The sequence below is a fragment of the Dasypus novemcinctus genome, chromosome 4 (genome assembly GCF_030445035.2).
Source record: "Dasypus novemcinctus isolate mDasNov1 chromosome 4, mDasNov1.1.hap2, whole genome shotgun sequence".
Lineage (NCBI taxonomy): Eukaryota > Metazoa > Chordata > Mammalia > Cingulata > Dasypodidae > Dasypus > Dasypus novemcinctus.
Window position 1 is genome coordinate 78770225 of NC_080676.1, and position 16374 is coordinate 78786598.

General features: G+C 38.9%; 2 protein-coding genes across 6 annotated transcripts in view; one reads left to right on the forward strand and one right to left on the reverse strand.

Annotated features, from left to right (window-relative positions):
* Positions 1-2414, reverse strand: part of EAF2 (ELL associated factor 2) — a 55552-nt gene extending 53138 nt beyond the window's left edge. The window contains exon 1 of the mRNA XM_004480754.4: positions 2188-2414. Within this exon, the coding sequence (XP_004480811.1) occupies positions 2188-2296 (109 nt within the window). The 5' untranslated portion in view covers positions 2297-2414. The remainder of the gene's footprint in view (positions 1-2187) is intronic.
* A 90-nt stretch (positions 2415-2504) lies between these two features.
* IQCB1 (IQ motif containing B1) overlaps positions 2505-16374 on the forward strand; it is an 82223-nt gene continuing 68353 nt past the window's right edge. For 3 of the 5 annotated variants that reach the window (XM_058295730.2, XM_058295728.1, XM_058295726.2), the window contains exons 1-5: positions 2505-2619; positions 3101-3187; positions 8084-8195; positions 8427-8589; positions 11447-11576. In XM_058295730.2, coding sequence (XP_058151713.1) covers positions 8096-8195; positions 8427-8589; positions 11447-11576 — 393 coding nt within the window. In that variant the 5' untranslated portion in view covers positions 2505-2619; positions 3101-3187; positions 8084-8095. Of the gene's footprint in view, positions 2975-3100; positions 3188-8083; positions 8196-8426; positions 8590-11446; positions 11577-16374 lie in introns of all 5 variants that reach the window. The other 2 variants (XM_058295727.2, XM_058295725.2) reach the window with 1 other exon arrangement.

Here is a 16374-nt window from a genome sequence, read left to right on the forward strand (position 1 = left end):
CTTCACTTTTTTTTTAAAGTATACAAGTTTTGAGTATCAACAGGTTAAGACAGTTCTAGAATTACAGAATTTCAGTGAAGAATCTGTTGTAAGCATTTAGTTTAGCATTGATTAAACATCTCATGTGGGAAGCGGACTTGGCCCAGTGGTTAGGGCGTCCGTCTACCACATGGGAGGTCTGCGGTTCGAACCCCGGGCCTCCTTGACCCGTGTGGAGCTGGCCCATGCTCAGTGCCGATGTGCGCAAGGAGTGCCCTGCCACGCTCAGGGGTGTCCCCGCGTGGGGGAGCCCCACGCGCAAGGAGAGCCGCCCAGCGTGAAACAAAGTGCACCTGCCCAGGAATGGCGCAGCACACACGGAGAGCTGACACACAGATGATGCAACAAAAAGAAACACAGATTCCCATGCCACGGACAACAGCAGAAGCGGACAAAGAAGGCGCAGCAAATAGACACAGAGAACAGACAGCTGTGGTTGGGGAGGAAGGGGAGAGAAATAAATAAATAAGTATTAAAAAAAAACACACATACTGTAAAAAAAAAAAAAACCCAAAAAAACTCTCATGTGCTCCCCACCACATGCCAGACTATCTATTTGACAGGTTTTATTGCCAAGTCTGATAAATGCTTTTTGAAAGTGTAAGTGAATTACATTCACTGGCACTCCTCATAAATATAACCCTTCAAGAATAATGACTAGTATTTATTGTCTACCACATGTCAAACACTGTGCTAGGTTGTTTACACTATCTTAATTAATCCTTACAAAACCCTTGAAATGTACTTATTATTAATACCATTTTACACACAAGAAAACTAAGGCTGAGGGCTTAGAAAATGTTTCTAACACTACATTACTTAAACAGATGGTAGAGGCCAGGATTCACATTCAGGTCTGTCTAAGACCACAGCATATCAGACAGGCATAACTGCCTCTTTACATAAAAAAAGAATATTACTCCCCCCAGATTACATTGATTTATGTGCTGGTTATAAAATAGGTTCACCTGTACTGTATGAAAGTCAGATCCCCTTTCTATTGTTTCCATCCTCACTTTGAACTTTTTAAGTGAGGATATACCCTTCAAGGTTTAAAAATCTACTGTTTTTCATAACCTACTGGGAGTTACTGTAATTAGATTGTCTACATCTCAAGCAAACTTTTAGAGAATGTATTAGTTATTTTGCTTGAAGCCTGGAATACTTCAGAGAAAAAACCATGAAGGTCTGTGGACATCCTGATGGTAGGATGGGGGTACAAAATGACTCAGAAGGGTGGAAGATTGAGACACTGAAGAAGGCAAGGGGTGAATAAAAGGACTGAAAAATTATCTACTGTGAAATTTTGATACACATAAAAAATGAGAAGTTATGATTCAATGATCTCAAAACTTCCTTCCAGCTCTAGAATTCTATGCAAAGAATCAATGTTTTACATACAAAATTATAATATGATATATTTTCCCTCCTGAAATCAGCATCAGGAAACCACTTAAGCAAGGGCTCTCTTCTCTGTCTCAACAACATAAAAGAGAATAATTTATTAAAACGAGTGACAGAGCACATAAGTAAACCAAAGGATAGAAATCATAAGGAGAGAAATATCTTCCAAATACAGCAATTAACAAACCCTCTAATACTTAATAATCAGTATTTAACTTACTGAATGAAATGGGTCCAAAAGAGATTCAGATCATTGGGAAAGTACAGAATCTCTTCTCAGGAACAATCTAAATAAGGACCTTCATCATCCAGAGGTCAGAAAAAGTGAAGAAAGGAGAGAATATCCTGCCACCATCCTCAAAGCAGTCCTTTCTCCCTGAATAATGAAGAGGAGTTCGGCCCCTTGCATCCTTCTTTTTGTCACATTATTTTCCTTTCCACCGCTACATCATCCATCTGTCAACGTCTGTCTCTACAGTCACTCCTACAACCCTTCTTCACAAAGTGTCACCTTCCTGCTTGCTGGTCTCACTCAAATCCTTCAGTGCAGGGTTTACCCACATCTGCTCCGCTCCTGCTCCTTCCCCCGGCCTCCAGGAACGCCAGGCAGGACAACGGAGCGCGCTACGCCTCCCATTCTCCAGCAAAGTTAGGAGAATTGGAGGACAGAACTCGGAAGGGTTCCTGCCACCACACCCCTATACCGGCGGTTCTCCCTCTTTCTCAGTGTCCGTCCCCACTCACAGCGCACAGTGTGGAAAGCGCAGCGCGGCTGCTTCTCGAAACTCTCGCCCAACTTGAGAACCCGCTCGCGACTGCCAATGTTCAAGTGTTTCATCGCTCCATGCATCATTATCTTCCAGCCGCAACCTTGCCGGCGCCAGCGGCGCTCACCACTACCTGCCACTCAACCTGAAGTAGACTTGGTAGCAGCCGCCCGCACCACCACCACAGACTCAGCGAGCGCCGCACTCGCGCGACCCTAAGGGGAACCTCTCGCGTGCTGATTGGCTGCCCGGCGAAGAACGCCCCGCCCCTTGGCTCGGAGGCGTCCTGGGCCCGCCTTCGCGCGCGTTCTAGCGTAGCGTCGCGCGCTGCCGGGATAGGGCTGCGCCGCTGAAGCGCGTAGCTGGAGCGTTGTCCGCTTTCGGTGGAGGAACGCAAAGCGAGGATGAGGTAGCTGACCTAAGGTGGCAGCTGGGAGAGGAGAATGCCCCCAGGGTGCCGAAAGACCTGGACCCCAGGCGCCTGGGCCTAGTGACCCGGCATGTCCGAACTCTTCATGGGAATCGGCCTTCTCTTGTCCCGTCTGTTTATTGTTGATAGCGCCTTTCGCAGAGATCTTGTGTTTAAACTGAGGCTTGGGAGGGACGGTAGCTGAACATTATATCCGGTAGCTCCAAATCCCTGTCTAGAACCCTTAGAAGAGGAGCCCGCAATCAGAGCCTGCGTGCGTGGACCTGAATAAAGGGAAAGCAGTTGCCTAGGCAATCGTTTTCTGACCTTTATGTTCCAGAGGAAGTTCCTGGTGGTAATAAGACTGGGAGAAAGGCGGTGGAGGGAGGAGGGAAAAAGGGTTGAGAGTTGTGAACAGATGCTTAGAATCGGTTGCATCTAGATTGCATTGGGTTGCCTTCTTTTGTTATTTCCATCACAGTGATCCACAGAGGCGGTAACCGCAAGGCCAGAGAGACGTGATTCCTAAAGGCAGGGCTGAGGTTCGAGCTGGTGCACTAGTAACAAGGTAATGGCATCAATAAATAATAAATAACTTGTCATAATGTTGCTTCTTTCTGTCAGAGTTTATAAATTTTTTTTTTAAGATTTTTCATATTTATTTCTACCCCCTTCCCCCCCTCCCCCCTTTTGTCTGCTCCATGTGTCCATTTGCTGTGTGTTCTTCTGTGTCCGCTTGTATTCTGTGAGCAGCACCGGGAATCTGTGTCTCTTTATGTTGCATCATCTTGCTGCGTCAGCCCTGCATGCCTCTGGTGCTGCTTATGGGCAGGCTGCGCTTTTTTCTCGCAGGGCATCTCTCCTCCTGGGGCACACTCTTTGCGCATGGGATACCCCTACACAGAGGACACCCCTGCTTTGCACAGCACTCTTTGCATGCATCAGCACTGTGCGTAAGCCAGCTCACCACACAGGCTCGGGAGGCCCTGGGTTTGAATCCTGGACCTTCCATGTGGTAGGCAGATGCTCCATCAGTTGAGTCACATCCGCTTTCCTAGTTTATGAATTTCATGGTAACGATGGAAGAAGTACTGCTTTGGGGTCTAATTGTATTAGAGAAGTACGAGAGAAAGTTTACAAATTAATGACGATTGTTCATCATCGTAACTCTGCAAATCACCTCCCTTATTTAACTTCTACCATAGCCAAATTGGTCATTTGTTTTTGTTGTTGTTCCAGGTGGGTAGGTGAATGTGTTCTCCCTCTAACTATCATCTTGTCTAACTCTACTCTTTTAAGGCTACTAAACTTGTTTCATGTAGAGGATAAGAGATTTGTGGAAACTGGAGGCAGAATCTGGGTTTGAATTCCAGCTTCAGATTTAACAATGTAATTTTGTGCAAACTAAACTCGCCAAGATTAAGTCTTCTCATTGTTAAAACTGGGTAAAAATATTAGTACCTATCAGAATTTTTGAGAGGATTAAATGAATTAATGCATAAAAGCATTTAGAACAAAGCATGGCACATAAGAGCTCCCCAAATGGCTATTATTAAGGCCCAGCTCTACTGTCAGGCAAAATTTTAGGATCATCCTTGGTGGCTCCCTTCTCTTCTAAATCTAGAATTATTCTAGGAGGTAGGAATTCTTCTTTTGTTTACTTTGCAGATAAGGAGACTGGTTCAGAGAAGCCCAGTCCTCTAAGTCTATGATTTATATTTTTGTACATGTCACTATTTTATTTTATGTACTTCTGTGTCCATCTAAGTTTTTTTACTTCCCAACTACAATGTGAGCAGGGACCTGTACTTTATAAAATGTTTGTGACCTTTGCATCTAACATAGCATGTTATACACAAATGTTTGGTGATGACGATAATGTTTCAGTGATGTTTTATTTTGTTAGCCAAGAGGGAAAGACTGTGTTTGAAGCCTATTTTATTTCAAAATGGCTTCCAATCAGAAATCAGGTTTATTTGATTTTAACAGGGGGAAAAAAAAGAAGGTCAAGAAACTGAGTCTTGGCATTCCCGAGGTCTGTGCAGTTATAGCCATTCAACTTGTATTTTTAACTACCTAATATATGCCAGGTACTACACTGGGGATGTAGCAGTAAGCCAAAGAGATAGGAAAGCAGCTTTTGCCTGTCTGGCACTTACATTATAGTGTGAATTTTCCCCAAATAGATATTAAAATGAACTATGTTGTACTAATCCAGTAATAAACAAATAGATTAATGGACTTGAAAAGAGTCCAAAAATAAACCCAAGTATATGTATGGGAATTTAGTGTATGACAAAAGTAACTTTTCAGATTGCTTCTATTATGTCTATTTTTGGCTAATTACTACCTCAGGAACTTATGACAGAAATGTGCATTTTTTCTTATTCTACCAATCTATGATCTCACCAAACTAAAAATATTTTTATTGTTTTTCTCACATCATTAAAAAAATACCTTACATATATAGAGAAGATATAATTTAAGTAAAACAAAACCATAAAAACACTAGAAAATTTTTGGAAGAATGTTTTTACTTCTTGGGATAGGGAAGAACTTTCTTAGAATTGGCAAAAACACAGGAGCCATAGAGAAAAAGACTTATATTTGACTACATTAACATTTTAAACCTTATGCTAAGAACACCATAATCAAACTTTAAAAACAGACAAGAAGAAAATGTTTATAGTCAATATAATAAACAGTTCATATCAATATATGAAAATCTTCTACAAAAGAATAAGACAAACCAATAGAAAAATGGTCAAGGGATTTGTAGAAAATATATAAAGAAAATATGACCAGTGAACATGAAAATGTGCCTAACCTCCCTGATAATCAGAGAAATATAAATGATAGAAGTTTTCGACTTGCAGATTGGCAAAAATATAAAAAATAACATTCTGTATTAGTGAAGGTACAGGAAAATGAACACCCTTGTAATTGTTGATGGGAATGTTGATGGGAACACCATTTAGGGGAAAAATTTGGCATTATCTAATCAAAGTTTAAAATATATATACTTTGTGATCTAGCCATCCAACTTCAAGGAATTCACTCTACAGAAATACTAACATGAGGGAAGCAGATGTAGCTCAAGTGATAGGGCCTCTGCCTACTATATGGGAGGATCTGGGTTTGATCCCAGGGACCTCCAGGTAAAAAAGAGAAAGCGTGCCTGTATGGTGAACCAGTGCCTGCACAGCAAGCTGACTGCCCATGCTGCAAGCCAGTGCCCACATGGAGAGCCAGTGCCTGTAAGCGCGCAAGTGAGTCATGCAGCAAGATGATGAGGCAAGAAAAGAGAGATGGGAGAGTCAAGGTGAAGTGCAGCAGAGACCAGGAATTCAGGTGGTACAATTGACAAGGAACCTCCCTCCACATCAGAGGTCCCCAGGATCAAATCCTGGTGAATCCTAGAGAAAGCAAGAAGAGAAGACAAATCGAGAAATAGATACAGAAGATCACACAGTGAATGGACACAGCAAAAAACAACAGGGTGGGGTGGGGGGGAAGAAATAAACAATACTAACATGAGAGGGTATAGCTCAGTGGATGAGCATGTGCTTCACATGTACGAGGTCTCAGTTCAATCCCTGGTATCTGCTAAAAAAATTTAAAAATTACTAGCATGAGAGCATAAAGACAGATACATTGATATTCACTACAGTATAGCTTATAAAATGCATGACACTAAATGACCACAGTAGAGAGTATATTAAAAATTTTGATACATTCTTAAAAAGGAAGCCTAGTAATGCAGGCATTGGAAAGAATGATATAACTCTATTATATGCACTGTCTTCAACAAACTTTTTTTTTAAGATTTATATTTTACCTACTAGGGATGAATTCTAGATTCCTGTGTTATAGCCAATGTTTATATATAAAAGATGGACTATGATGCTAGTTATCAAGGATAATAGCTAGAAAGTGAGTTACGTTTTGTGTTTTTTACTTTTACATAAGAGGGAATATTAAGAATATAGTATGATCATAAAAACCACAGACTTTGGAATCAGACTGGCATGGATTTGAATACTTCCTCTACCATGTGCTGGTAGAACAATGACAAGTTTCTTCATTTTTCTTACCTGTAAAATTGAGATGATACTAGGCACTGCTTCACAGTCCTATTGTGAGAATTAAGCAAAGTATATAAGAGCACTTAACACAATGCTTAGCTCACAGTAAATACTTAATATATGTCAGCTTTCATTAATTATAAATAAATATTGTACTTTTTACTAAATGTTGCTATCTTTGAGCTTTAATATACCATAAATTAAAACTTTATGGAGCAGATGTGGCTCAAGCACTTGAGCACCTGCCTCCCATGTGGGAGGTCCTGGGTTCTCATTTCCTAATGCCTCCTAAAGAAAAAACAGACAATGAGCACGAAACAATGAGCAAAAACAACGAGGAAACAGACAAAGGAGCCATCTCAGGGGAAGGGGAAAATTCCTAAAAAAAAAAAAAAAAAAACTATATAGAAAAAATTTTAACTACAAATTAAATTGGAATGTAGGGTTGTTTTTTTTTTTATAATTTTAGGAGTATTGCTTTTATTCACCACTCTATTTATAAACAAGCTATTGTTATAATTACTTAGCATTTCTGTACTGTGGTATATTGGGAGTCCCCAAGATCATCATCAGGTTTGGTGATTTGCTAGGAGGAATTAGCATATAGTTATATTTGTGGCTATGATTTATTATAGCCAATGATACTAAGCAAAATCAGCAAAAGGAAAAGGTGCATGGAGCGAATCCAGAGGAAACCAGGAAATATTTCAGTCTTCTAGAAATGAGTTGTGAGAACACATGTGAAGTGTTGTCCACCAAGGAAGTTCACTAAAGACTTGGTGCCCAGTGTTTTAATTAGGAACTGGTCACATAGGCAACTTCTGTCTAGCACATACCAGAATTCCAGACTCCTAAAAGAAACATAAATATTCAGCATAAACACATTGTAAGTACAAACAATTTAGGCAAAATGAGCCACTCTTATCAAGGAATGGTGGGACCCTTACCAAAATCCAAGTTTCCAGATGCTAGTCGAGGGCCAACCTTGTGAACAGACCTTTTAAAGAACAGTTTCAGTTCTACAATGTTAACTCTGCACTCTCAGTTTACTGTATGATAAAAGAAAATTAAATCTTATCCAAGGATTGTTGTACAAATAAGAGTGAACGTGAAGCACCTAGCACAGTTCTTGACAGTGCATGCTCAATAAAAAATACCTATTATAGCTGTTACATATGGGGTGTAGGAGTCTTAAGCTCTCCTAGAGGTACTTTGGTTAGAAAAACTAGATTTCCTATAAGAAATGGAAAATGTCTACCTTTCCGTTCTCAAACAAAGCATAGTTTTCATTTATGTTGAAACCGTATTTCAAACATGATTTAGAAAGTGAATATTTTAGAGCTGTTTGACCTTTATTTTCTGATTCTGTTAAAATATAGGTGATATGAGAAATGAAGCCTACTGGTACAGATCCAAGAATATTATCTCTAGCTGCTGAAGTTGCAAAAAGTCCTGAGCAGAATGTTCCTGTTATATTGTTGAAATTAAAAGGTAAGAAAGTCTATTTGTTATTGGCTAACACTTTTTAAGCAACAATTCTTAAGTAAACGATTCCATCATGGGTACAATTTTAGTATTTGCTTCCAATTCATTTGGAGAAATGATATAGCAATGATTTTTCCATGTTAGTATATTTTTAGTTATTATTCAGCATATAAAATTACAAATAGCTCTTGTATTTATTGAGCAAAAATAAGTCTATCCTGTTTCCTTTTGCCTTAGAAATAATAAACAGCACATCTTTAGGAAGCTCAGAGTTGAAGAAAATCAAACAAGATATATACTGTTATGACCTCATTCAATATTGCCTCTTGGTACTCAGTCAAGATTGTTCTCGAATCCAGGGTGGTTGGACTACAATTTCCCAGCTTACACAGATATTAAGGTAAAATGAAGCAATAAATTAGATATTCTCAGGAATGTAGTAGCAGGTTCTGATTTTCAACTTTGCTTCCTTTTTATTCATCTACTTAATGGATAACCTCCTGTGTTAGATTTTGCTTGTGCTTTTCCTCATGATATTTGTTATTCACAATTCTGTATTTGTGTGATTATTTGACTAACATCTGAAATTTCCCTCCATAAGCTTCATGAAGATGGTGATCATATCTTTTGCTCACCTCTGAATCCCAAGTCCCTAGTAGACTATTTGATGACTATGTAATGAATATTTGAATGAAGAAATAAAGAAGCTTACAAAAAAGATGGGGTGACTTCATATAAATGTATGATGCAAGAGAAAATGAAAGAAATGCTAAAATGAAAGCCATAACAGATACAAAGCCTAGTAACTATACTTTGTATTGATTTAGCTGTCTTAACTATATTTCATTATTAACCAAATCCTGACAAAATTTAGAAGCAGCATTGACCAATCTAGTACTATATTAGAAATTAGTAGAAAAGAGAACAAAATAGTTCAATAAAGGTCAAATCCCAATATATAGTTAAAAAGATGAATTTTAAAATGTAGATAATATACTTTTTTATACTTTAATTTTCAAGATGAATTATGTGCTTAACTTTTTTTATTAGATATGTTAGCTTAAGAAAATACTGATCAAGCAAGGCTCTATAAAATGGAATCCAAGACTTAAGAAATTTGTTAATGCACAAACATGATTTCATTTATTAATGTTCTCAATCAAAATAGATAAATACTCTTTAAATAACTTTAGGAACTGAAGTGCTAAAAGAAAAGAAAAATTGATATATATAAGCAATAGCCCATTAACTTTTGGAACTGAAATGCAAAATACAACTGGATACATGTAAGCATTAGCCAGTTAGGTTTTTTTAGCATGCTCAATATGTAGTTGTCGTTACTTATCTATGTTTGCATATTTTATTGAAAAGACCAAATAGCAGTCCTTATTCATTAGTGTATACATAGAGACTGTTCTTGGGCTTGGGGCTCTTTTTGCTAATTAGTCTACACAAGTACTTTTTCGTTGTTGTTGTTGCGTCACCTTGCTGTGTCAGCTCTCTGTGTGTGCGATGCCATTCCTAGGCTGGCTGCACTTTCTTTTGCACTGGCAGCTCTCCTTACGGTGTGCACTCCTTGTGCGTGGGGCTCCCCTACATGGGGGCACCCCTGTGTGGCATGGCACTCCTTGTGCGCATCAGCACTGTGCATGGGCCAGCTCCACACGGGTCAAGGAGGCCCAGGGTTTGAACAACGGATCTCCCATGTGGTAGGCAGACACCCTATCCATTGGGCCAAGTCCGCTTCCCAAATACTTTTTTTTATTATTATTATTTTAAAATTTTTTATATTTTTTTTAAAGATTTTTTTTTTTTTAATTCCCCTCCCCTCCCCTGGTTGTCTGTTTTCTGTGTCTTGTTTCTTTGTCCGCTTCTGTTGTCATCAGCGGCAGGGGAAGTGTGGGCGGCGCCATTCCTCAGCATGCTGCACTTTCCTTCGCGCTGGGTGGCTCCCCTTACGGGTGCACTCCTTGTGAGGGGGACACCCCTGTGTGGCATGGCACTCCTTGCGCGCATCAGCATTGCGCATGGGCCAGCTCCAAACGGGTCAAGGAGGGTCAAGGAGGCCCGGGGTTTGAACCACGGACCTCCCATGTGGTAGACGGATGCCCTAACCACTGGGCCAAAGTCCATTTCCCTAAAAATTTTTCTTTGAATTATTTATTTATTTCTCTCCCCTTCCCCACCCCTCCTCCTCCCAGTTGTCTGCTCTCTGTATCCATTAGCTGTGTGTTCTTCTGTGTGTGCTTATATTCTTGTCAGCGGCACCCGGAATCTGTGTCTCGTTTTGTTGTGTCATCTTGCTGTGTCATCTCTCCATGTGTGCAGCACCATTCCTGGGCAGACTGTACTATTTTCGTGCCGGGTAGCTCCTTATGGGGCGCACTCCTTGCATGTGGGGCTCCCCTACACGGGGGACACCTGTGCGTGGCATGGCACTCCTTGCACGAATCAGCGCTGCGCATGGGCCAGCTCATCACATGGGTCAGGAGGCCCTGGGTTTAAACCTTGGACCTCCCATGTGATAGGTGGACACCCTATCCATTGGGCCAAATCTGCTTCCCTCTTTTTATTACTGATACTTCTGATCATGTCCAGCAAGTGACTTTGCCAATGAAAAACAGTCATAACCTATATTTTATGTGCAATTTCAAGAGGACTCATTTCCTAAGTAACTTTCTTTTAATGTATATTTACTATTTCTGCTAGAGTTAGTTATTTGTTGTTTTCCCTTTGATATAAAGAATATGCAGGCAAATCTTAAGAAAGTAAATCTGTAGGAAAGTAGAAATTGGTGTAAAATTAGAGTGGTTGATTTCCTAATCGGTGCCTTATTAATACTATCATGGGTAGCTTTTAGCTCTGAAATGTTCAAGATTCATCAGTTAACACAAATGCTACCCCTGAGTTAACTTTTCAGGGTATTCCTTTGTTTTTAGAGTGACTGTAGCTCATTCACTGAAAACTTGCCTTGTGTCTTTATTGTGAACCAAATGTCTTTTCTTTCCTGAGGTATTGACATGTAGGTTTATAGGACATATGAGTTTTAGATCTAAGTACAGGTAAGGTGGTGTGGACCACTGTTTACTTTTCTAGAAAATTATTAGACTACTTTTCCAAGAGTTCTCTATTGGCCTGGCAACAAAAGAAGGATACTAAAAATTTTCATTAAAACACAGTGGCTGTACAAACTTTGGGATTCAACTGAAATTTTAACTAAACACAAACTAAGTCACAAACCTGTGCTTTTGTTTCAGCCATTGCTGTGTGGGCTTGGAACCAGGAGAAGATGCAGAGGAATTTTACAATGAATTACTTCCATCAGCTGCAGAAAATTTTCTGGTTTTGGGGAGGCATTTACAAACATGTTTCATCAATGCAGCTAAGGTATATATGTTTAATTGGTGTTTTATAGTCAAAATAGTTTAATTCTTGAGAAAAGGTTCCACTTTTTTTTTTTATTAGCACCCCCTCCCCGCAGCTTTTTGTATGCTGTCGGCTCTCTGTGTCCATTCACTGTGCGTTCTTCTGTGTCTGTATTTATTTTTTATTTATTTCCCCCCCACTTGCAGCTTGTTTTGTCTGCTCTCTGTGTCCATTCACTGTGTGTTCTTCTGCATTGTTGCTTGTATCCCTTTTTGTTGCGTCACCTTGCTGAGTTGGCTCTCCACTGTGCTTGCGGGCTGGCGGCACTCTGAGGCACTTGTAGGCTGGGTGGCACTACGTGGTGCCTGGGCTGGTGACTCACCACAGTGTGCGGGTGAGCCTGCCTTCACAAGGAGGCCCTGGGATGCAAACCCAGGGCCTCCCATATGGTAGACAGGAGCCTAACTGATTGAGCCACAGCCACTTCCCTCGTTTCAATTATTTTTTAAAATGTACACTACTTGGCTGAATGTACAATTAGAGTAGTGACTTTAAACATTTTCAGTTAGAACAAAAAAATGTTAATACTCACCTGTATTTTCAAAAATTTTGCAGTACTAGCTAAAGCAGATTGAATGACTTTTTGAAGGCTCTGCCACACTATCAAATTTGGGCAGAACTCAGAGACACTTATTTTTATAACATCTTCCTAAACCATGGTTTCTCCTTAACAACAAAGGAAAGTTCTCTTCTCTAGGTCCAGGATTTTTCACACTAGTGCCCAGTGGTGAAGAAGGATGAAAGTGAACTTTCTTTTTCCCTTTGATCTTTCAAATCCTCCCTAGTCAAAACATTTCAACCTAAACATAGAGGTCATTTCAATTCAGTTCAATTTTTTACTTGATTCTGAACACTGTTATATATGTAGAAATGCTTTTATTCCTCTGAACACTGTTGAGAGTAGTTAAATACTACCAGCTCAATTAGACTTGTGGAGGCTTGGTTTTAAGCGTTTTAGGGCAAATTTTCTTCAGTTTTGCTCTCAGTGTTAGAACACTGCTCTTAGTACTAGTTCATAATCCTTACCCCTAAGGTGTGGCCCTTCTATGGTTTTAGTGGTAAGTCTAAGGTGTTAACCCAGTCTTACTTTGGAGGGATTTGAACTCTAAATTATGTATGCACAGATGAAAAAATCACTGTTTGCTGTCGCTTTCATTTGGGTACCTGGGGAACCAATTCTCACATATTCATAGTCCAGGAATCAGCCAAGAATGCGCTAGGTGTTTGTGCATAGACTTCTATGTTTCCTATTCTATGAATCACTCATTTTTAGCTGTTCTGGCAGTCCCAAACTCCAGCCTCTGATCTCTTAAGCCCAATATAACTGGAACTTTTTGCTTGAACCTCTTTCTCTGTGCTATACACACACTGGTGAGTATCCACAAGAGAAAACCCACATAAATCTTGATCTCAGCCAGTGCATTTTATTTCAGGGTCATAGCCTCTAGTTTCTTGATGCTTTTGATTATTGTATTAGTCAGCCAAAGGGGTGCTGATGCAATATACCAGAAATCATTTGATTTTTATGAACAATATTTATTTGGGGTAGGAGCTGACAGATCCCAGGCCGTAAAACATAAGTTACTTCCCTCACCAAAGTGTTTTCACTTGTTGGAGTAAAATGGCTGCCAACGTCTGTGAGGGTTCAGGCTTTCTGGGTTCCTCTGGGCTCAGATTTTCTCTGGGTTCAAGGTTCTTTTCTTCCTGAGGCTTACTTCTCCTTCCTGTACATGCTTTATTTCCCGGGTATTCAGCATCAAACTCCAACATCAAAACTCGAACATCAGAAACCCTCAACTCTGTCCTTCACCATGCCTTTTATCTGTGAGTCACCACCCACCAAGGGGTGGGGACTAATCATAACTCAATCATGCCCAGGTACAGATCAGATTATAAGCATAATCCAATATTTCTTTTTGGAATTCATCAGGTATATCAAACTGCTACTATTACTCTCCAGTGCCTTCAAACAATTGTTTGTTTTTTTCATTATCAGCAAAAGCATGGGCCAACAAACTAGAGCCTATTAACTAAATCCAGGCAGGTACCTGTTTTATTTCTAAATAAACTTTTTTTTATTGGAACATATCTATGCCTATTTGTTTACATATTGCCTATGGTTGCTTTCACACTTAGTTAAGTGGTTGCTACAGAGACTACAAAGCCTAAAATATGTGTTTTCTAGCACTCTACAGAAAAGTTTGCCCAACCCAAGGCAAGAGGGGTGGCGAGATAGGCTACTCTTTCATTATCAGAAGTCAGAAGTTTATAGTGCTCTGATGCTTAACTTATTTAAGATGCTTAAATTCTTATTGAGATGATGTAAGTTCTAGAACTAACAATTAAATAACAATCAAAGGCGTTATATAATTAACAGACAAGTAAATTTTATAAGAAGAGGAAGCAACCTATGTGAACAAGAGTGATTAGAAGAAGCTATGATAACAATAGAAATATCTCTCCCCAAAGAAAGGATGAGATTTGCCAAAGGTAGAAATTGAATGGCAAAAGTGATGAGATTCATTTGAAGTTAGTTAAATTGCCCAGTAGAAATATCCAAGTTAGAAATATGGGATTGAATTTGATTGCAAGGTCAACACTGGCTAAAGACTGGAAAGCCCTTTTGTGTGACAGCTAGTTAAACCCTTGAGGAGAGTAATGGAGAATGAGCTTTCTGAAGGATACAGTATAGAGAAACAATATCTAAAGACTAAATGCAGAGCCTTTGGGCTGTCTGAAATAATGAGATTTATATGGGCAAATTGAGGACTATGGCTCAGTATGCTATCTGAATGGAAAAAACTGCAGGATCAGAAGTTGAGAAGGCCACCTATTATTTTTATAGATAACATTTGTCATCTTAGCTAAATTTGCTAGGTGTTCTGCCTGCAATTTAATTTAGGTGGCCATGTCTAATTTAAGGCCTTATGATCTGTTACACAGTCGAATATGATAGTCATTAGTCCCATGTAACAGTTGAGTACTTGAAATGTGGCTTTTATAACTGAGGAACTAAGTTTTAAAATTTTATTTAATTTTAATTGGTTTAAATTTAAAAGTTGAGACAATTCCATTTTGGGGAAACTTTTAAGGATGTTTGGAACAATTTGAGCATGTGAATCTCCTTTTTTAATGATAAATTTATTAAGTCTAATGCATATCAAGTATTTCTAGTTAAAATTGAGCATCTAAGTTGGGGTTTCCATATTTGTAAAATGCCTGGCAGATTTCAAAGACTTGATACTAAATTTTTTTTTATATTGATTCCATGTTAAAATGATAATATTTGGATAAAATGAGCTAAATAAAATATATTAAAATTAGTTTCACCTGTTTATTTTTACTTTTTTTAAGGTTGCTACTAGGAAATTTAAAATTATGTTGCTTGCATTGTATTTCTTTTGGGACAGCACTGAGCTGTACATTTTGGTTACTCATAAGTAAATAATTTGAGAATTTAGCACGATATTCCTTTCAGTTATGCTTTTTCTCTTTAAAAAGTCCGATAAAACAATAGTGTATTTATTAATAACTAATCAGTATATTTAAAAAGAAGAAATAATTAAGAGTAAGCTATTGAAAATATGAATAACTAGATACTCTTAAGATATTTATTGTGTTGTTAGTAAACTACTTTTAAACACAGTTCTCTACTTTTGAGTAGATTTTACTAATTGTAAGACCCTTCTTGCATAAATTACTTTTTGCCTCCACCCTCATTCAGTAGTTTGCAATTTAATTACCTACTCAGTCTCAGATTCGGGTTCTCTTAAGTATTATCTGAAGCTTCTGATTGGATTTTTAACTTGACCTCTTTTCTCTGTTACATACTGATTGCCTGTGCCTCCTTGAGTCTTACTCATGTCTTTTGACCTACCAGCAGACATTTGGTTAGATCTTATAATCTCTCTTTAAAATTCTGTTCAATAAATAAAATAAATAAATAAAAATTTAAAAAAACAAAATAAATAAATTGAGCTGTGACTCAATCAGTTGGGCTCCTGTCTATCATATGGGAGGCCCTGGGTTCGTGTCCCAAGGCCTCCTTGTGAAGGCAGGCTCGCCCGCAAGCACTATGGAAAGCCGACTCAGCAAGGTGACTCAACAGAAAGGGAGACAAGCAGAAACACAGAAGAGTGTGCAGCGAATGGACACAGAGAACAGGCAACAAGCAAGCCACAAGGGGGGAGAGGAATAAAAAATTTTTTAAATTCTGTTCAACTTTTCCTTGTAGTACATACCAATCATCAATCAATCTCTTCTTTTTTTATCTTAGAAGCTTTTTATTATCTCCTTTGCATTCTATCTTCAAGTTGCTTAGCTACAAACTCAGGTCTTTAGTTCTGCCTTCTAGCAGTTCTAGTTTAGTTCTTGACTTCTAACTTCCAGGCCTAGCCCAGAGTCTTATTTAACCTCATAATTCTCTCTTATCCTGGACTTCTAGTTTAGATCCAGTTTCTCAATTTCACTTGGGAAATCTAGCAGAGCTATTTCCTCTCACTTCTCTGTCAGCTGATTTTCTGATGTTTCCTCATTAAGCACCCCACATGGGAAACCAAAACTAAATACTGCAGAGAGGTATACTTGGGAGTACTCAATATGTCGTAATAATTTGCAAATTCTTTTTGCCCTTTAAATGCTAGAAAGTGCCTTAAACACTTTCATAAAGAAAGACAGCAAAGGCTTATCTAAGAATTTATAGAGAATGGTAATTCTACAAGGTTGAAATCTCTTTACCTTGGAAGAGTCCTTGGCTGTG